Genomic DNA, 21,433 nt, shown 5'->3' with positions numbered 1-21,433 from the left:
ACAATTGAATAAATCTTATTCAATATGTTACTGGCCTAATTGAAAATTTTTTTTAGTTCTCTTATATTCTCTAGTTTGGGTTAAAAAAACAATTAAAAGTGTTTATATAGTTTTAAGTATTCATAGGATTTTTTATATCTATATTTTAAATATCTATTGTTTGCTTCATTACAATTACATTTTAATTTACATTTCTGTTCAAGAAAATGTGTGAGCTTTTTAAAAAAAACTGAGAATATATATATATATATATATTTGTAAAGAAATATTTAAGTTTAAATGAAAATTAAAATGTATTTCGATTTAAACTGGTTTAGATATAAGAAAAAAATAATACAAAGAAAACTTTATTTCTTGATTAGGTTTTATTATTTCTCAACTAAGAAATATATTCTCAATATATTTTTTTTATAATTCTCTAAGAAATATATTTTTTTTCCTTGACTAGTTATGCTAATAAACAATTTAAAAAAAATTTAGATTCTCAATTACTAGCTAAATGCTTTAATTTATTTTCTTTGAATAATACTTATTTCATTACAAATGAGGAGTATGTTACAGTAGTTGTCTGGTCAATGGAACTGTAAACTTAACTAACCTTAAAACTTTTGTACTGCAGTGAATTAATTTTTACATTTAATAGACTATTTTTAACTTCAGTAAGTTAAATTTCCACTATTGCAGTTATTACGTTATACAATATTTTCATTTCCTTCAGTAGAAATAACATTATAACTTAGCTATTTTATTGCCTTTGGAAGTTATGTTTTTAATTTAGTCAAATAACTTCATTCATCCTGCTTGTCTGGAACAATATCCACTTATTATCATTTGATATTATTGTGTTGCCATCTATGGCCATATGATAAAAAAAATTTGTTAATTTTGATTTTTCTTCACTTAACTAATTTTAACTCTTTTTGATACAATTAAGAAAATTTTTTGCCACACTTAGGAAGTAAATACCCATTAATTATGTTGTTTATATTACTTATTTAATCATAGCTTCTTTTAATAATTTTGAAAAAGATGTTGGAAATTTTTATCTTGTGCAAATTTGGTTGAATGTTTTTACCAATATCTTTATTTTAACATCTTAAATGACAGTTATGCACAAAATATCGATATAGAAAGTAGAATCTCTCAATTTTATATTTTTAGATAATAAAAATTAAAATATAATAACAAATGTTTAATAGACCAATAAAATTTATATCAGGGGAAAAATATAATTTAATGAAAATTTTCTATGTCCATATAACTTTTTAACTATCAGTGGTTTATTTGCTACTGATTAAATTGCCAGTTTAATCTATTTCTGAGTTGTAACTTTTGAAATACTAAGTTTAAAAAAATAGTGTTATATTTAAGATAACATTTAGTTGAACTACTGAATTAATATTATCTTTTAATCGATGATTTAAATTGTCTCAGCTCCTGAAGGTACTTATCCCAATGGTATAAGAGATGTTTTCAAGCATGCCATGAAAGAAGAAGGAGTCAGAGCTCTATACAAAGGTGCCACTCCAGTCATGTTAAGGGCCTTCCCTGCTAATGCTGTAAGTATCATATTTGTAGTTTACACGAAAAATGATATTATAACACGTTTTTGTTTTGGGTAATTTTGCCAGCAACTGAATTTCGGCCGAAGGGATGATCATAGATACTGTTAGCAATATTTTTAAATTAATCTCTTCCTTTTACACGATTTCATTCACTGTGCCTCGCCCAATCATACTGTTAAATGATCAGTGACCAAAGCATAAATCTTCATTTTTTGTTGCCTTTTCATTTTTTCCAGATCAAAATTGAATTTATTTAAATCAACACTATTTATTAAGCATAAATTCATTTTTATAAGTACCTGTTTATTTATTTTTTATCAAGCCACTCGATTCAGTAAGACAAAATGCTCATAGTTTCCTTCAATCAAAAAGAATTTAAAATTATTCTTTATAGGAAATTTGTTTTTAGTAAATTGAAACTTGCAGTTTTTAGTAATGAATATACTTGGATACAAGAGGTTTATGGAATTAAATTGAAGAATAATGTTTATTTAAAAAAATTAAAGCTCTAGTTCTTTTAGATTATACTTTAAATTAAATTTTTTTTTCATCATAGTTTGCACTTACAATAATTTTTGATTTTTTCAATAATTTCTCATTTTTCTAAAATGAGAAATTATTGCAAACTTTGCAAAATTTAGTTAGGAAGTTTAGTTTAGTCTTCCACATTATGTTCCAGGAGCAGAATTATGTCTAATGTTCTGTAACAAGACCTGTGATAATTACAAATGTTCTTTCATTATAATATTTTTTTTAAACAATGAATGATTTTTTATTATAAACTATGTTTACAAAAAATTACCCTTAATTAGTTAACCAGTCAATGTATAAACCCTGTTAGCCAGGGTTTGTACATTGGCTAATAAGGCTTGTTGACCGGCTTACAAAATTTCGACGGAGGCTTGGTTAAAAATTGTTCTCATATAGAAGTAGACGTAAATTGTTCTAAAGGAGCCTTAATTTAATTTGATAACATTTAGTTCTTATAAAATATTCTTTTCTCCTTTCCCCATAGTGACGATTTTCTACATTATAAAAGGAGATTTAACTTAAAATTAGAGGGGTACTTTATCTGTATTTTAATGTATTTCTCTAAAATACACGTCAGAACATAATTTTTAATTTACTCAGGTAATATAAATTTTTTAGTCTTGGTATACTTTGAAATAATGAATTGATAATTTTTTAGCATTAAATTAATATAATAATATTTTTACCCTGATAAGGATGCAGGCATTTAATAATTAAGAAATATATAAATAATTTTGAATTTAATATCTTTGGAACCTTTAGTAAATTAAGTTACTTCATCAGATTTAAGAACAGAAATGAAATTAAACAAAATACCTACCCTTCCTGTACAGTTAAAGCACTGAATCCAACCTTCCTGCAATTTTGACTTGGCTTAGCCTGTAGCTTATAGCCTTTAGTATTACCCAATTTTATCTGACTATGTCTTTTAACAGAAATACTTAGGTTTTGCATCACATTTAAAATATTCAATTTTAATATAAAATAAAAGTTTAATTTTAAATTCTTGACAAACATCTATAGTATAAAAATCAAAATTTTTCTTATAACATTTTTTCTAACGAATGGTCTGCACTGTCTTTTATACATCTCTGGTGTCTGCCTGCAATTAGTCTTGTGTGATTTCTGATAAATGACAGCAGTGATTTATCTCAAAATCCCAGATTTGCCTAACTCTTCTTTATAACAAAAATATTTAAATTAAAACTAATCATTACAAGTTCAGTTATGTTATTAAGATTGTATCATTATATATTTCAAAATAATTGAATGTTACAGTTTTAATTTTTTGAAACTACAAAGTGTTTTACCTTTTTATCTTCATAGTATCATTTTCATTAAACATTTTTGCGTTATTTTCTTTCAGGCATGCTTTATGGGTTATGAACTAGCTATGAAGTTCTTGAATTGGGCTGCTCCTAATCTTTGATGATAAACTAGTCTATAAAATAATTCAAATTGTTTAAGCTTAAAATATTTTACTGATAAACCTTAGTGCCTTGTACAGTTTTATACCTAGCTAATATTATATTTATTTACAAATTTTTAAATTATGTTGTAGGTAAGAAAGTTTTATCACGAAAAATGTAATTTTGTGAGTTATTACGTACAATTTGTTGAGAAATATGTTTATATAAATCTATAATTTGAAAAAGTAATGATCTTATTGTTTCTTAAAATTAAATTTCTATAATACTTTTCTTATCTACTGCATGTCTAATGTCTTCTTTAATCAAACTTTATTTTAATAAATTATATCTAATTGCTATAAATGTAATAATGACCATTCACCAATATTGTATGCATTCTGCTATAATTTTATTAAATTAAATATCTCTTTGAAAATTCAAATTATTTTATAAAATGAAATTCATTTTTTTTAAATGCATGAGTATTGTTTTTACAAACTAAATCCTTTAATGTAAATGAAATTATGTATAGTATTTGCTGCACTGAACTGAGTACAAAAAAATAATTTACTGGAATAGAGTTATGATTATTATGCATGAACTTGAAGGAAATGTAAAATATATACTTTATGTATATTTTTACATTTCTTATATATATATATCAATGTATATTATTATTGAATTGTTGTGTTACTATTTTAAAGATGGGCATTATAAAAAATAATCTTAGCCGTATTGACTATTTAAATATTTTTCCTTCATTTTGGATGTTATTGAAATAAAATTTGATTGTTTTGTTCAGATAGGATTTTTATTATATACATCTATATTTTAATTTCATTTTTAGGAAATTTATAATTTAATGTGGATCAAATTTTGTTTGTTAAGTAATAATAAAAATAGCTATGAAATAAAATGCATTTTTATTAGATTGTCTGTTTATATTTTTGTTTTGCATTTGTAAAAGCTTTTTCTATTTTTTTAAAAAAGAAACAAATTTAATAAATGAGACAAATTTGACCCGATATTTAACAATGCTGATATCATAACTATTTTTGAGACATTAGAACAATAATGATCTTTGATTAATAATCCTGTAATTAAAATTTCTGAGTTCAAATTTTTCTCTTTTTAAAGCAGACATTTCACAAAAGTTTTTTTTTCTTAGTAAACAGAAAGTAAGGAGGAAACAGTTTTTTAAGCGCATTAAAAATGTGCTTTAAAATAAGTGAAATTCAATATGAAAATAAGTTTTATCTAGTAAATAAAAATTATGTACCTAAATTATTTTCAGGTTTTACTAAGTTTCTAAAAGAGTAAAATTTTAGAAAGGTCTTTTGTTATTATTTATACTTAGTTTTAAGAAAATGAAAAAGTTGAGTTATGCAACTTTGTTAAGTATAAAAGTTTATTGCAACTTAATAGAAGTTAAAGAAATTTTTTCTTCAATTCACATCTCAGACTCACCATTAAATTTATACATATATTGTAATAGTTTTAACTCTGTTTTGTGCACACAAAATATTTCAAAACTAAAATTGATGCAGGACAATAATACAAGAGCTCAAAAATACTAAATTTCGCAGTAGAAGCACAAGAAAATTCATGTTTTTTTTGTAAAATTTATTGGTTTTTCAATCATGTTTAAAATATTTTGAAGCTAAGTTAAAAATAAATAAATAAAATGTAAACAAGAGTTTTGTTTAAAATACATTTTCTCGAAAAATTCATTCTTAAAATGTATTTATCACTCACAGTCAGAAATGACTGTTACAGAATTTTCATATTTAATAATAGGAAATATTACATTTATTAAATATTTGTTTATCATCTAACAAAATATAACTATGTAAAAAAGCTCACTTACTGTTTTGATACTTTATAAAATATTGCTTTCCTGTGTAGCTCATGTAACTGGGATTTGGATTGCTTGCAGATAGAAACATGATTTTTACCTATGGATTATCTTTAATGCTAACTTGTATGTTAAAAAAAAGTATTTGCCTAAAACATTTGTATCTTTTTACATATTTCTTAATTAAAAATTTTTTTTATATTTTATGCATGGAGTATATTTATATTTGCATATAAAAGTAAAAAATAAAAATAATAATTTTGTTACAAATAATGCTTTAATAATATTAAGAAATTCATATTTTGCAGAAAATATAAACAAAATTTTAATCCAAATATAAAAAAGTCACCCATTTTAAACCTTTGGAAGCTTAATAGCTGAATATTTTTCAAAATATTGTTTATACATTGAACTAATTGGCAATAAGGAAAGTTCACTTAAATGTAAAATAAGAGATTTAATATCTTTTCCTAGCTCATTAAGAAATGAGAATCTCCTAAGTAAAGGTTATTTTTCAAAAAAATATCGAATTTTTTCTAGTACAGTAACTCTTAATAGTCCAGTTTATACACCATTCAGTCTCAGCTATATTTCATACTACAATTTTGAAAACCATGGAGTTCCAGTAAGTCACAGTGTAATGCCAGCTTATAATACAATAAGAATTATGGTTACAATTTCCAATATGATAAAAAACTGTAAGACTAATTGCATATATTTTTTGAAAAAAAGAATACTGAATGTTAGAATTATGAGCAGATGTTTATTTTTCCTGAACTGAGCTAATTTAAAAAATAAAATATGAAAAAAATGAACTAATTTTTAATAATAAACAAGTTCAAATAATAAAATATGAAAAAAAAATGTACTAATTTTTAATGAGAATTAATAATTAATGAAAAGATTGTTTAGCAAATAATTATCTTAACTTGCAAATTCAGATAACCTTCAAGGCTTATACTTATTCAATCAGAATAAATTGTGAAGAAGTCTACAGAAAATAGGGAATTAAGAAAAAATTTATATTAGCTCTTTTTTTCTTTCAAATTGATTTTCTAGACAGTAAAATAATTTTACAAATTTCATCTTCATATGCTTTGCGAAATAAATTAGAAAATTTGCAAAACATTATTGGCTGCAATCGAATACATGGTTAAAGCATATTACAAAATCATAAGTTTAAAGTAGGTAAAAAAAAAAATTTTTTTGCATCAAACAAAAGATTATAGAAATTTGAAATAAATAAAAAAAATTTCTGAATTCTTTTCAATTTTGGTGGCCAATTTTTTTTTTGAATAAATCAAAAATAGGAATAAAAAAATTCCTAAAATAGTGTTATTTAAAATTTTAATATTGACTACATACTTAATTGCTTCAAAATTAATACATATATTATAACTAGAATATTTGCTACAAAGACTCAGGATAGAGGTGACCTATTACGCATTTAGAAAATCTACAGTTTTATAACTATGCAGTGTTTAAAAATGAAAATTAAGGTTGTAAATGGCAAAGGTCTTAAACAAATTACTTATATAATTAAAAATATTATTTAAAATTAGTGATATTTATGGGTATTTTTCAGTGATACATATTCTGCAGTGTAAAGTGGACAACCAAATATAAGTTTTAATTGCCAAAATCGAGCAATCCAAGAGAGAAAACATTAAATTTAAACCCTTTTTAAATAATTTGCTAAATTTATTCAAAAACATTTTATGTTATTAAACTGTAAAGAATTTATGTGTATTAATTACTTGTTTTAATTTTCCAACTGTAAACTACGTTCCCCTTGATGTAAATATTTAATAATTTTGATATCTGAAACTGCCTGTACCATTTTCAAGACTGAAAATTTTGAAATGATCATGGCCTATGTTCTATGGTAAGCTTTTCAAAACTTATGACAGTTCAAAGTTTTTTTTTTTTTTTTTTTTTTTTTTTGCGGATACTTTTTATCATCTTACAATAAATAAAAAGTATCCGCAAAATTACAGAATCTCTGCCATATATCCGCACGCGATGTACGTCTATATTATCTAACTGCTGCCTGGTTCCATTTACATAATATTTAAAAAATAAATAAGTCATTGCATTTGACTTTAAAGGCTGAGTTTTTCTCCAAGTTAATGAAGAAAAAAGTCCAACTTTTCAAAGGAAGTTAATTTCTTCCAATTTCCCGAGAAAACAAGATTTGTTTTTTACGCTTTTCCCTACCTATTCAAACACGATTTAAGATTGTGTTTCTAATTTTCAAGGAATTTCTATAAAATATATCCTTTTGTATTCCTATGATTTAAAAACCACTATTATGATAAGTGTTCAAGTGACTTAAAGATTATACAGTGAAAAAAAATCGTAAAACATAATGAAAATTATACACTAGAATTTGTATTTGCAAAATTTTAAAATTAAATATCAGAATTCTTATTCACAAGATTCACACCATTTTAAAAAACATTTTTTAACATTTAAAAATTAAACATTCACACCATTTTAAAATTAAATATAGAGAATCATATTCTCGGGATTTAAAACTCTTACAGTGATATTCATATTTCTACAATTTAAATGATAAAATAATATAATGTCGGTATTTTTTATTAAAAATCCTTAACATTTTGTGGATAAATGCTTCCTACATACACTTTTTTCTTGCTCAAATTTCAGGTATTTTTTTTAAATATTTAAAATTGTTTTTTACATAACATTTTTAGATTCCTATTTTCAGCTTTTTTGCCAAACTCATACATGTGGTACAAATCAAATCAATATAGTTTCAAAAAAATAAAAACAATTTTAAAAAAATCTATGATTTTTAAACAAATTTTGCCAAAAAGAGGTGAAAATAGAGAATGAAAAGGTTGAAACTAGTTATAGAAGATAATAAATTACTTGCAGAAAGTTTTTTGAGATTTTATATTCACAGAAAGTTTTTTCATTTTCTAAGTCTGGGTATGAATATTACCATTTGAGTTTACGTCCTTGACCAGGGGTCTGTCTAGGTTTTACTGAGAGGTACCAATTTCGTAACAATTTAGACATAATTTGTGAAAATTAAAAACTATTAAGAAATCAACACAAAAATATGGATTAATCATTTGTTACGGGATGCAAAATAAAACTCTAAGAAAAAGCATTTGTGAAACTACCGTTTTTTCTAAAATTGAATTTTTTTAGGTACCACTAAACTGTAGCAAATTTGGCCAGGACAGACCCCTGTTGTTTCTATTAGTTTCTCGTCTCACAGCTATCAGTAAAACTTGGCAACTATTTTGGCATAGGCACCGATACAGAAATCATTAGAAATAAGCAACATAATTTTAATGAAATAAGTGATAATACAAAAAAAGTTTTAACTATCAACTTTATTTTTTTTACGTGATTTATCATTCTTAGAATCAGCTTCTCGTCGTCGCTTATCAGTTAATTTTGTGGACGTATTTGATGGCTTAGGAACTTTGCATGCATTAATTATCCAACCTTGATGTTTAGGCAAATTAATCATTCCAGTAATAGATACAATACCACAACCAGTCTTCGATCGAGTTCCGGCGTGAGATAGAACAAGCTTACCATTTTTACGAACAGCTGCATGAGCTTCATTTCTTTTCAAACCAAAAAGTAAACCTAAATTCTCAACATCTTCGACAGACCTAAGCTCAAGAGGTTTAGTTGCACCACTAGATATAATGAGGTTTTTACTCTTTGTAACCTCAACAAGAAGCTGAGAGTTACTAATGGTACGCCTTTTCATAGTTTGATCTCTTAAGCAAGGAGCGTAAGTTATTTCAAGGCATTTACCTTTATTAATTAAAGGGCCAACGAAAGTTTTTTTCAGCCGAAATCCAAAGTCTTCAGTCAAATTTAGGCTGATGATATCAACATCAAATTCCGAAACTTTATGAAGCATATTACTACCGACTGGCTGAAAAGCAAGAATGTCATATTTCTTGGTAATAGGAGAGTTTAATATGTGGTGAACATGCATGCCATCTTTAATGACAGCAGTTAATCGAGTTAATATACGAAAATTTCTAGATGTCTTTACTTTAAAATCGACGATTTTAGGTTCTGGAATATTTATTTTTTTACCGGTTACTTCGGATGAATCAAGGACTGTATTCAATGCGATACATTCGTAACCAAAATCAAACGCTCGTTGAATTAGATTTTTTACATCAGCTTCATAATTTTCACCAGGTTCTAAACATATATTAAGATCCATGCCGGTATTTTTGAAATGTAAACAGAAGTTTCAAAAACAAATGAATCATACAGTGAAAGTTACAGTGTCTTACGCTTCGTCAGTTTGTTCTTGTGAAAATAGAGCTTAAGGCTACAGTGGACCTTTATATTGCCAAAAATTGATAAAAATTTCGGGGTTTTTTTTGGGACATATTTAGACACTTGTTTCATTGCTTTTTCAACTGAATTTTTCTTTTTTTAAATTTCGTCATTTTTTGAGAAGTTATAGGGTAGTTTCGTTTTCACATTATGAAGCCACGCCCCTTTTCTTACACAAAAAGCTGTTTTTCTCAAAATTGAAATTTTGTTATGTTTCACGTATTCAAAATGTTCCAGTCGACTTTGTTTTCATCCTATTGAGATGAAATTTTTTTCTAGCCATTTATATGTATATTAGATTAAGTTTATGCATTTGTTTCTGTTTTATAACAAGTAATAAAAGAGTTATCGGGTTTCATGTACCTAACGACCTTTATTTCGAAGCAAAAATCTACATAAAATTTGTTTTTTGGTCATAAATTTAAAATAAATTTAGGAAAATTCCTATATAATGCATAAAGCTTTTAACATTTATCTCTAAAAAAAGAATATTAAAAAAAAAAAAAAAAAATTTTAATTTAAGCCGCTGGGAGCATTTTAAAATTGATGAAATTTTTTTTAAAAAATTTTAAATTTCTCAAAATTGGTCCAAATATTTTTTACAAAAATTTTTGCAAGGGCATATCTTGATAGAATACATAAGTTATAAAAAAAGTTTTAGTGTAGCATAAAAATTAAAAAAAAATTTTTTGAACGTCCACTGTAGCCTTAAGGAACATTCACACTGCAGGCGATTACCCTAGACAAGCTTGCGAGTGTTAAGTAATTGGGACCAGCTGCTCGCGTAAGCGCAAATTACTATGTATGGATGGTGTTTTCTACACTAGGGAGCGCTGCAAGCTCGGGATTGCCTAAATTTCCGGGTTACTGTTTCAGTTGTATTTTAAAGCCATTTGGCATCATTGTGTTTTGAGATTCTTGCAAACAATGCATTTGATTACTTATGTTTACAATGCTAACAATACTGTTTACAATACTAAAAGTGTTAACACTAACGTAAGATGGTGCACAGCTTTCAACATGAACAAACAGTAATAAACAAATGGAAAGAGGCCAAATCAACTAAAAAAGCGAGTTATTCAAACTCTAACAACCATGTCACCTTTTTTTAATAATAAATAACAAAATAACTAAAACAAATTTTCACTCCAAACTTTCCAGAATTACATAATAACATTAATATCTTATGAAATACGTCAGATTTGAGCTCAGAAATTATCTAGTTTATTTCTTTTATTGAAAACAAAATTATCCGTTTGAAAAAATCGCCTATCAGAATAACATGTAGTAAGCAGCTGCGAACTTTTTAACCGTAACTAGAGTAGGTCCCGAGCTCGAGATTGCTATTGTTTACATTTCTATTGAAAACACCATCCATTCGAATTTCTTCTCCCCGAATATTTTCTCTTTAAATTGTTCGAGGATTTTAATTGAAGAGTTTAAATTTTCAGCCTAGAAAAGTCTTAGAAAATTACAGTCTTAGAAAATTACAATATCTCGTTATACTGTCGTTTAATCCTTTGCAGTTTTTTTTGGATTTAGTAGTTAGTAGTTAATGTTTAAGCTTTTGAAAAAGTAGTTTTTGAATCGCAGAAATTTTTTTTCATTCATATTCAAAAATTTATTTTGCATATTAAAGTAAGTCAACGATGAATAGCTATTTCTCTTTCATTTAAATAAGTGCAAATTTTAAAAACTTTTTTGTATCGAAGTGAGCCGTGTTTGAAAGATTTTACCATTAACGCGGAAAAAAACACCGGTGTTTCATATTGTACATTATAACCATTAATTAATAAAATGCTAAATATGATTTTTTTTTCCCACTTATTTTGCTTAAACTAATACATATAATGAGGTAATGGAATTAATCTGCAAATGTGCAAATGTATTTTTTATTTGTTTCTAAACTTTAAAATAAATACATAAATAAAAGAAGTAAACATAAAATTTTATTTCAAAATTAGTAATTATTATAATACAGTCAATTTTTATCATTAATTTTAGAGCAAAATCAAATTCTAATTAATTTCGCTTAGAGTGGATATAAAAGACAATGTTAGTGACCATTCAAGAATAAATAAATAAGTATTAATATTAAGCAAAATAAAAATTTTAGATTTATTTATAAGCAACGAAAACTATAGATGAAAATGTTTCTCTACCCGGCTGGTAAAAAAATTGTCTTTATATTGAATAAATTTTAAAATTTACTCAGCATGATCTGATCATTGGATCAAATGTTATTCAGGGGGCTTCGTTATTTACATACAACCATTGATACATGCATTGAATGTTCAAACATACGTACATTGTAGATAATCATGTGCGAACATTGTATATAAACTGCTGTTTGTAGAAAATGCAACACCATGAAAGAATCATCAGAATCAAATGAAATTTAATGCAGAAACGACTTGTACTGATACAAATAAATGATGAAATTTTCAAAACAAAAGAAACAAATTAAGCGTCCGAAATCAGTATTTGGTGCAGCCACCACGCGCTGCAATAAGTGCTGCTATACGACGTGGCATGGAGTCAAACAGATGTTGAATATCTGCTTGAGGAAGAGAATTCCATATCGCTTGTATGCGCAACCAAAGTTCGTCTTTGGAAACTGCAGGACGCGGATCACGAGTGAGACGCCGACCAACCATATCCCACACGTGCTCAATAGGCGACATATCCGGCGAATAAGCAGGCCAAGGAAGAAGTTGCATGCGTTGTGCTGAACAGAAGTCTCTAACAGTCCGCGCAACATGTGGGCGTGCATTATCCTGCTGAAAGATAGCTCCAGGGATGCCTTGAAGGAAAGGAACGACTTCGGGCTGTAGCACTTCACGGACGTATCTGTTGCTATTGAGATTACCCTCAATTCGTATCAAATTGGATCGTCCATGATACGAAATCGCACCCCAGACCATAACTCCGGGTGTTCGACCACTATGTCGTTCAATAATACACTCAGGAAGGCAGCGTTGACCGGCATAACGTCTAACACGAACACGGCCATCATGGGTCCACAAATTGAAGCGTGATTCATCTGAAAAGACAACTTGGTGCCAATCAGCTCGCCAGTCTCTGTGCTCAAGAGCCCACTGCCGACGCAGCCGTCGATGATCCGCCGTGAGGGGAATCCTGTATAATGGCACCCTTGCACGCAATCCACGGCGCAGCAGACGACGACGAATTGACGAAGCCGACAATTGTACACCTGTAGCAGTAGACCAATGTGCTGCCAGCTGCCTGGAGGAAGCTGTGCGATCATTCACCGCCATGCGGAGCAGGTGTCGATCATCGCGCTCTGACGTCACCTTCTGTCGTCCAGTGCCTGTTTTTCGAGTTGTTCGGTGCTCGTCGGTCCACTGCTTCCAAACTCGCATCACTGTGGAACTGTTCCGCTGCATACGAGCTGCTATTGCGCGATAGGAAAATCCTCCTTCTCGAAGGCCGATTATCCTCCCTCGTTCAAACTCCGTAAGTTGCTTGAATTTCTTATTCTTCCGTCGTGGAGGCATACTCAGGTCTCACTAAACGTTTGCCACTAACAAATAATCATAGACTATTTTCAACGTCCCGCTACAGCACTTTATTTATACGCTTTCAGCATCAATTCAGAGGGCGCTGCGCGCGCCACGCACGCGCGATGGCTCTGAAACTTTATTAATTTGCATAATATCCTATAATTGACATTTGCTGCGAATTTCATTTGATTCTGATGATTCCTTCATGGTGTTGCATTTTCTACAAACAGCAGTTTAGATATGCACTATGAGTTAAATTTAAAAATAAAAAAAAAGCGATCATGTATAGTCGGCTCCCCTGATCAGGTCTTTCACAACAGTGAGTTTAATATACACAGTAAAATAAAAATCAAACTATAATTTTCAGTTTAACAAAAAGGAGATTCGCCTAGATGAGCGTTTAAATGACTTTATTGAATTACCACGTTATATCCGATCAGCTGTCACTGATACGGTTTTTTCCCTTATCAACTGAATAAATAATTCAACAGACAGCACAGTTTCGAGCGAACCCAACTGGTCGGATTGTTGTTGTTCGCTCATTCTTTGAATAAATAAATTTATCTCTAAGTTTCGGTTTAGAATTCTTTATCATCAGTGTCTTCAGCAGGTGTAACGTCGATCAAAATGACATCTTTTCGTGCTTACGTTAGTAAGTAGTTTTACTTTTTCCTACATTTTATTTTGTTTTCATTCAACAAAAAAAATTGTTTATAAGTTTCCCTATCATGCGGTCCAAATTTTAAAATTCGATTTTTTTTCGTCTCTATTCTTAATTTTTTACTCAATTTAACTTTGGTTTGACACTTTTGTGAGTTTTCCCATCCTCTTATCAATTTACTCCCAGTTTCCGGAAAGGAGTTTCCCCCTTTATTCTCCTACCGAATAAACATAATTTCTCAAATCCTTTCCTAAAATCTAAGGTGACCAGATTTTTAAACCATGATTTGAGGACAAATCATTGGAGCATCCTCAAAGAAGTTCGCGATTTGAGGATACTCATATATTCATGAAAATTATTAATTTATAAGTGCAAATTTTTTTTTTTAAAAAGATTGATAAGTATTATCAGGTGCAGAACTATCTTCATCAAAATTGATTTCATTATTAATCAGTTGCGAAATATTATTTACTATTCTGAACTTGAATACAGGTAAAATGAGATGAGTACATGATTATTAAAATTTGATTACTATTTGCTAAAATTATTATATATCTCTTTCATCTGCTAAATTTAGCATTGTGCTTTTTTGCTGTTCGTTTATAATCTTTGTACGACAAAATTATCGTCTAAAAAACATGCGCATTTCTGATTTTTTTGATATTTTATTGTATAGAAAAGGAAAAAAAAAAGAAAAAAGATTATCACTTTTTGTGCAAATAAAGTTTGGTATGTAATTTTTTCCCCATAATTTTATTTTTCTATGAAGGAAGAAAAATACACCCTTTCCCCCCAAAATTGGAATTTTGGTATTTTTTTAAATTTTTTATATAAATAGTTTTAGTTTAAATAGAAACAAAAGAAAAAATATTAAATATCTTCATAACAATCTTCTCTTTTCAGATGAAATACTAATGGGATTCTAAATCTCTTTAAATAAGTATAAATACGTAATTTTTAAATTTTTAGTTGTAAATTTTCTCCAAAAAGACCTATAAAAATAATCTGATGTGATGTTCGAAAAATGCTTAAAATAAACTACAGTATCACCAAATCAATTCTCTGATTATTTTTAAAATTTATTAAATGATGTAAATATTAAAATCCAAAGTTAGGAAAACTTGTTTTTAAAAAATCTTTTTTAAGACGCATTATGCTTGTTACAGTTAAAAGCATGAATGAAAATGAAATAGGCTTATCTCAGTTTTTTTATGCTTTATTTTCCAATTTATGTTTGAAATTTTTCTGTAAATAAATTTGTATTGCATTATGATTTTAATCATTTTTGTGATACTTTCAAAATGCATTTTTTGAATTAAAAAAAACAGTTCTAACAGACAATATTAATTCATTTGTAATACTTTCATTTCATTTATTTCATTTAGTTCTGCAATATATTGATAAGCAAATTACAGATCTCTTAGTGGCTGAAAGGAGAAACTAAAACTTTTTGTGGTAAAGTGTACATGTGCCAAACTACTTTTAAAAAGGGCAAAAAACAAACTAAAAAAATTTAATTTGTCCTTCTTGCATACAAAAAAGGTAAATTTTATTGCAAAATAAATAAATAAATAAAATAAATTATTTTTAATTTCAGAGTTTTATTCTAAAAAGTCGTCCATGTTCCCACAACAAATCAATACCTCTGGGGCTACTGAATTGAAGATTGGTCATTATCTGGTTCAGGTCAAAATTACGATCTGTGGCTGAATGAATGGTTCTATAAATGTGTCCGCCCTATAAACGGGTGTGACGTATGGGAGTGGCGGAAGTCGAATTCTTGGCCATAGATGCCACTGAACAGATGTAGAATAGATGTTCTTGCCAACAAGAACTGTCGCCTCCCTTCTTCCTTAATGGCCGACGACAAGAACAGCAGCTGGTTCTTAATTAATACGTTAAATTTGAAGGAGAAAAAAATTATAATAGTATATCGCATTGAAAAAAGAAATTATAAGTTTCTATGCCTGACAGCAAAATTTTAGATCAGGCTTCGCATTCTCTCTCTCATCCTTTTAAATAACTTTATATTGAATTCGCAGACAGACAAACTGTACAAAAGTGATAAAATTTTATTTAATTGTTTTTTTTATTGTTTTGCGTAAACTTTTTTATTCACAGTTAGCCAGAAGTCAATGGATTTTTTTTAAAAATTTAATTTAATTTATTTATTTGCTAAACAGTATTTTTTTAGTAATATATGGCGAGAAGTCAATTAAAAAATAGTTCAAAATAGTTTTTTTTTAATCTATCACAAGACAACTCAATAAAATTTTCCTTTCCAATAAAATTACAGGAAAAAGATTTCATATCCTAGTTATTTGATAGGAATGAATGACGTCGATTAGGAAAGCAATTATAGACACAGTTAATTGAATTTTCTGATAAAAATCTGTTGAGAGGATCAAAGTATTTATCGGCAGACATTGAATCCAAAGGTTGAAATATTTTACCATAGTTTCAAATTTTTCATGTGCGCAGAAAAATTACACCTACCATTTGAAATGGCAAATTTAGTTTTTTTTTTATATACTAGAGATGACTTCTAAGTATGAAAGCCTAATAACACAAGAGAATAAAACAAGTAAATTGGGATTTTAACATTTTCAAATTAGTCACATTGCTGTGTAAATTACCATTTTGAAATTAGTAGCAAGTTGCATAAATTTTGTATTTTCAAGTAAGTAATGGTACTGCATAAATTTTGCATTTTTGACTTAGAAATAGTGCTGCACAAATTTTGAATTTTCAATTTAGGGACAGTGCTGCATAAATTTTGTATTTTCAAACTAGCAATAGTGCTGTATAAATTTTGCATTTTCAAATTCATCACATTGCTGTATAAATTACCATTTTAAAATCAGTAACAGTACTGAATAAATTTTGAATTTCAAAATTAGTCACAATGCTGTATAAATTATCATTTTCAAATTAGTAGCAGTGCTGCGTAAATTTTGTATTTTCAAATTAGTAACACTGCTCTACCATTTTTGATATAATAAAAGTGCAGTGAATATACGTCTGTAAATTTACAATTTCATCATTATTATTTTTCACGTTAGCAGTTTACAATTTAACCTTTACAGTAATATTTTCATAAAAAGCACTTTTGAAAATTACTTTTATTGTATTTTATTACTTTATTTTCGTTTGATGTAGAAAAAATATTCCATAAATGTAAATATAATATTAAGTAGTTTAAATTTTAATGAATGATTATCTTATTGGCTATAGATATTAGTACTGTTTAGTATTTGTTTATGATTTTTTTTTTAAATTTTTTAAAAATTTAAATTTTTTTAATAGAAATTTATATTATTTTTTTTTATGAGACATAAACTATATCCCAGTGGACTACTCGACCCCTTTTTTTGAATATGAGATAGCAAATTTTTGTTATGTTACGTCAGGCGTATAAGTCGACCGCTGAAAAAACCAAATTAATGAAGAAAAAAAATTCCCCTGAAATCTAAAATTAAATCCCGCTGATTAAAGCGGAAATCTTTCAAAAATTAGAAGAAAAAAAAACCCCGTAAAATATTAATAAGGATTCAAAATTTTCTCAAATTAAAGATATTTCGCATTGTTCTCTCTCGATATTTGTCTTTAAATTAAGATGCTATGAGACATAATAAAGCAAAATAATAAATAAAGAAAGAAAAATAAATCAACATAACCCTTAAATAAGGCAAAAAAATTTCTTTGAACGTAATTAATAGAAACTTTATATGTAAAAAAATAGATGAGGGAAAATGCAAAATTAATTGTATTTAATGTATTAAAAATTATTTTTGACAGAGATTAATTGATATTGAGAGTTATTCTTATCTATATCATTAATTACAATTCATCGATATTCCACCATCAACGAATGTCCGACTTCAGTGTATAAGTCGACCCCCTGGTTTTCGTAAAATTTTGGGGGTCTGAAAAATTGCCTTTACACCGGAATATACGGCTAATGAACATTAATAATACTGTTTATTAAGAGTCAAGAAATGATAAAGTGAACATGTGAGCGAACGTGTGCTTAAAATTGCAAAAATTTTAAAGTAATACAAGTAAAAACATAAGTGTAAGTATAAAGAAATGTTGCAAAAAAAAATTTTTTTTTTTCACTGTTCCGAATTTCTATTTTACTGCCGTAAAATAAGATAAACAAATATAAATTATACTGCCAGGGGCTAATAGTTTTAAGTACACGTACGTCGACCTCCGGTTTTATTAAATAAAAGAATATGGATATTTCATATATTAAATGACCCTTAAAGTAAAAACAAACGTGCATGTTGTTATATTTTGGTCAAATTGAATACAATAATGAATAACTTTAATAACTATTTAGAAAAAAAAAATTAACATTTTTGAGAGGTTTTATCTGAGTACAATGTAATTTATTTTTGTGTATTTTATTTTATAACCGTCGTTGAACAGCTGACCCAATTTTTAGTGTTACGGTGGTTTACAGACACAAAACTACTACTTATCAATTTAACCTGTGATCGTTTTATTTTATGCATATATTGTCGAATTAATTTACATACTTCAACTATTTAAAATACTTAGATTAATAACACTTTAATAAAATACAAAATTTAAATAACAAATTAATTAAAAGGCTTTGATTGGTAACAAATAAACTAATTGGCATGGAGAGAACTTACCCATACTGATGTTCATATTGGAAGTTGGTGAACCTCAAAAAATGACTCGGTTCTACTCTCTCTACTTCTCTGCTACTGTTTTTGTTGATCTTTTATACTAAACTTTTTGCAAGATAAAACTATTGCTAAATTCTGGAAAGGTCACACAAGAGATCAAACTTGGACTATAGACTTCTGATTAACCCTTTCCGACACGTATTTCTTAACTTTAATCAAGAGAGTTTATTTGTATTTGCTTAAGTTCTATGTACTAATGGAAGTTTCCACAGTATTTTAAATCTAATCAATTATTTTGCAATTTACGATGAATCTATTTTAAATGTTTTATTGTGATTCTGAATTAAGTGACGATAAGCGTCACATTAGGGTTTACGACTACTAATGTTCAACTCTGTAGTCTTGTAATTTTGAACCCAAACTGGAAAACAAGGGAACTTCTGGATCAAGTATTGGGAGAAATTTGCCTTCCTGGAGGACTTGTGAGGAAACTAACCCGCATTTGCGTTACATGGAGAGGAAAATCTCCCATGGTTAGCCTGACGGCAAAAGGACTCTAACCCATGATCCGTCTACCACTGAGGATATTTTATGTCAGCACTGTGGTCATTGCAAGTCGGATGCGGAATTCGTATCGACCAGCCATCGCTGGGATTCAAACCCGGTTCACCTTATTGGAAGGCAAACGTTCTCTCTCCTGAGCCATCACGGCTTAACCACGTATTGTGCCAGTGAATCAGTGCATGATATCTGAAAAGATAGTCGTAGAGCGAATGGCATGTAATCAAACTAATTTTTACATACGAACGCGTGCCAATTCATTAGTTAATTAGTTAAATTGCATTAGTTAAATTTTTCTTCATTTTTTTCAGGGGCGAATAAGAAAAGTTTTTTCCCAGAAGACCCAGTTATACCTTCCAGTGTGAAAGACTTGATGTATCTTCATTATAATCCACGAGTTACCGACATAGAAGGCGACTCTTCGAGCGAATATGATTCATCGAGTGACGACGACGAGGATTTGCGACCCATAACTTACAAACGACATATGGATGAATCTGAAGAAGAAGAATTATTTACAGGTAAATGGATGCTGTTCCACGACTCATCGAGAATTGACATTGCTAGGGGGATGACAGAACACGATTACGCTTGGCAGTTCATGTTCTCTCTTGTTGATAATTACAAAAACACCAGCGTGTCATCTGCTTTATGTTCCACTGGTTACAGAGGACAATATCCTAAGATGCCGAATGATACTAATGGAGTGATTTGTTGTTTTACGGAAGATTATCGAGATATGGGCGATGTTAAAAGGGCGGCTGATTCCATTAGAAAATCATTACATTATCCACACGATATGCACTACAAAACAGATGAGGCAACTGTTTTAGGCTTATACAGGTGCTATGGCCATAAACATGTAACCATTTATAAGCATAAGCCTGATGGCAGTATGTATGTAAGAGATAAATTATATCCACTCCTTTGGAGACCAGTAAAATTTGATGATTGAAGGAATTGATGATGCCATTTGCAATTGAATTGTCTGATTCAAGTGCTTACAGATTCACTTTGTCTAAAGTTTTTTTTTGCATCAAATAATTCAATACTTATGAAGATTGCATCATATTCACTGCAACTAAGAAAACGATAGCACAGAGCCAGGAGAGACAATTGTTTTTTTATGAAATTATTGATAACTGCAAGTGATTTTTAAAAATAAAATTTATAATTGATCAATAACATATTAATTGTCAATAAATGCTTTTTTGTGGCTTTGTATTACTATTGCTATTTTGAAGTTTTAAGATAAATATTTTTGTCTGACATACATATTTCATTAATCTCTCTTTTATTTTATGAAGCCTTTTTATCCTTTTTGTCTTTATTGTATACATATATATCTATATATATATATATATATATACGCACGCACGCACGCATATATATATAGCATGCAAAATAAATATAAAAAAACACGAAGAAAATCAAGAAAAACAATAAGTTTTATTTATTGCGCATAAGCTGCAAGTAAATAGAACTCATAAAATAAGTTCAAAATATAGATAAAACAAAGGAAAATTACAAAACAATGAGAAAAGGGGAAAAAAGAAAAATAATAATAAAAATAAAAATAACAAAAAACTGGAAGAAAACAAAAATCCGAAATAAAGGACAAATTGTTTTAAAAAAATCCGGAAAATAAAAGGTATAATCTTTTTATCAGCCCACACGATTATATCCGCAAAAAAGAGTGCTTTCTAATATTGTATCAATATAACCAAAGCAAAACATATCAATACAATAGTGTGAGGAGCACTCAAAAAATTTTACAAAAATATTACAACAAATAAAATAGAACACAATTAGTAAAAATAACACGTAAATACAGAAAATAAAATATAAAGAAAAAGCAGAATAAAACATAATCTATGAAGCGAGTAGCGGATTCAAATGAACTTACATGAACGGGAAATTTTTCAAGAGTGATTTAAAATATTTTCGTAATAAGATTGCCAGATTGCAAGAAATGAAAACAAAGCGCAAATTGAGCTAAAAGCGTAAATAGGGGAGTTTTGTATTAAAGTGCGTTCTTCCTGCATTACTGAAGTGTGTTTGATTTGTTAGTAACCAAGGATGGGTCTGAAAATGTATGTGGGCAAGTTAATGTTATATTGCATAATTTAAAGAAGTTGACTATAAATAATTTTAGAAAATAAAAATTTATTTAAGAAAAAAATATAAAACAGAAAAGAGAAAGAAACATGAATTGCCTGTTTCGCGCATAATTTTAGTCACAGATTTGCTCGAAATGGATTTGCACATGGAAAAATCATATAAATTAACAAAGAAATTTATTAGTAAATAATTTTAGCC

General features: G+C 28.1%; 4 protein-coding genes across 5 annotated transcripts in view; 2 read left to right on the top strand and 2 right to left on the bottom strand.

Annotated features, from left to right (window-relative positions):
- Nucleotides 1-4,436, top strand: part of colt (carnitine/acylcarnitine carrier protein colt, mitochondrial) — a 31,637-nt gene extending 27,201 nt beyond the window's left edge. Inside the window, exons 8-9 of the mRNA XM_016075517.4 lie at nt 1,435-1,559; nt 3,463-4,436. Coding sequence (XP_015931003.2) covers nt 1,435-1,559; nt 3,463-3,525 — 188 coding nt within the window. The 3' untranslated portion in view covers nt 3,526-4,436. The remainder of the gene's footprint in view (nt 1-1,434; nt 1,560-3,462) is intronic.
- The window catches only part of LOC107457364 (uncharacterized), an 84,096-nt gene extending 65,404 nt beyond the window's left edge, over nt 1-18,692 (bottom strand). For both annotated transcript variants that reach the window (XR_015434791.1, XM_016075514.5), the window contains exon 1: nt 18,557-18,692. The gene's annotated coding sequence lies outside the window, so the exon portion shown is untranslated. The remainder of the gene's footprint in view (nt 1-18,556) is intronic.
- Rpp30 (ribonuclease P protein subunit Rpp30) lies at nt 8,670-9,647 on the bottom strand. The gene has a single exon (XM_016075518.5). The coding sequence runs from the start codon at nt 9,586-9,588 to the stop codon at nt 8,716-8,718; it is 873 nt and encodes a 290-aa protein (XP_015931004.2). The 5' UTR covers nt 9,589-9,647; the 3' UTR covers nt 8,670-8,715.
- LOC107457368 (uncharacterized) lies at nt 13,720-20,332 on the top strand. The gene is made up of 2 exons (XM_016075519.5): nt 13,720-13,883; nt 19,426-20,332. The coding sequence occupies exons 1-2, from the start codon at nt 13,859-13,861 to the stop codon at nt 20,067-20,069; spliced, it is 669 nt and encodes a 222-aa protein (XP_015931005.2). The 5' UTR covers nt 13,720-13,858; the 3' UTR covers nt 20,070-20,332.
- Nucleotides 20,333-21,433: the final 1,101 nt, after the last annotated feature.

This window comes from Parasteatoda tepidariorum, chromosome 6 (assembly GCF_982258835.1).
Source record: "Parasteatoda tepidariorum strain Cologne lab strain chromosome 6, Ptep-v5.0, whole genome shotgun sequence".
NCBI lineage: Eukaryota > Metazoa > Arthropoda > Arachnida > Araneae > Theridiidae > Parasteatoda > Parasteatoda tepidariorum.
The sequence above is the reverse complement of the archived record's forward strand: the minus strand, read 5'-3'. Positions and strand labels throughout refer to the sequence as shown.

Excerpts from the sequence above, each read along its gene's own strand:
- Rpp30 (XM_016075518.5), bottom strand. The coding sequence starts at position 9,588 with ATGGATCTTAATATATGTTTAGAACCTGGTGAAAATTATGAAGCTGAT.
- LOC107457368 (XM_016075519.5), top strand. The coding sequence starts at position 13,859 with ATGACATCTTTTCGTGCTTACGTTA. Across the intron at positions 13,884-19,425 it reads ATCTTTTCGTGCTTACGTTA|GGGCGAATAAGAAAAGTTTT; the intron begins GTAAGTAGTTTT and ends CATTTTTTTCAG.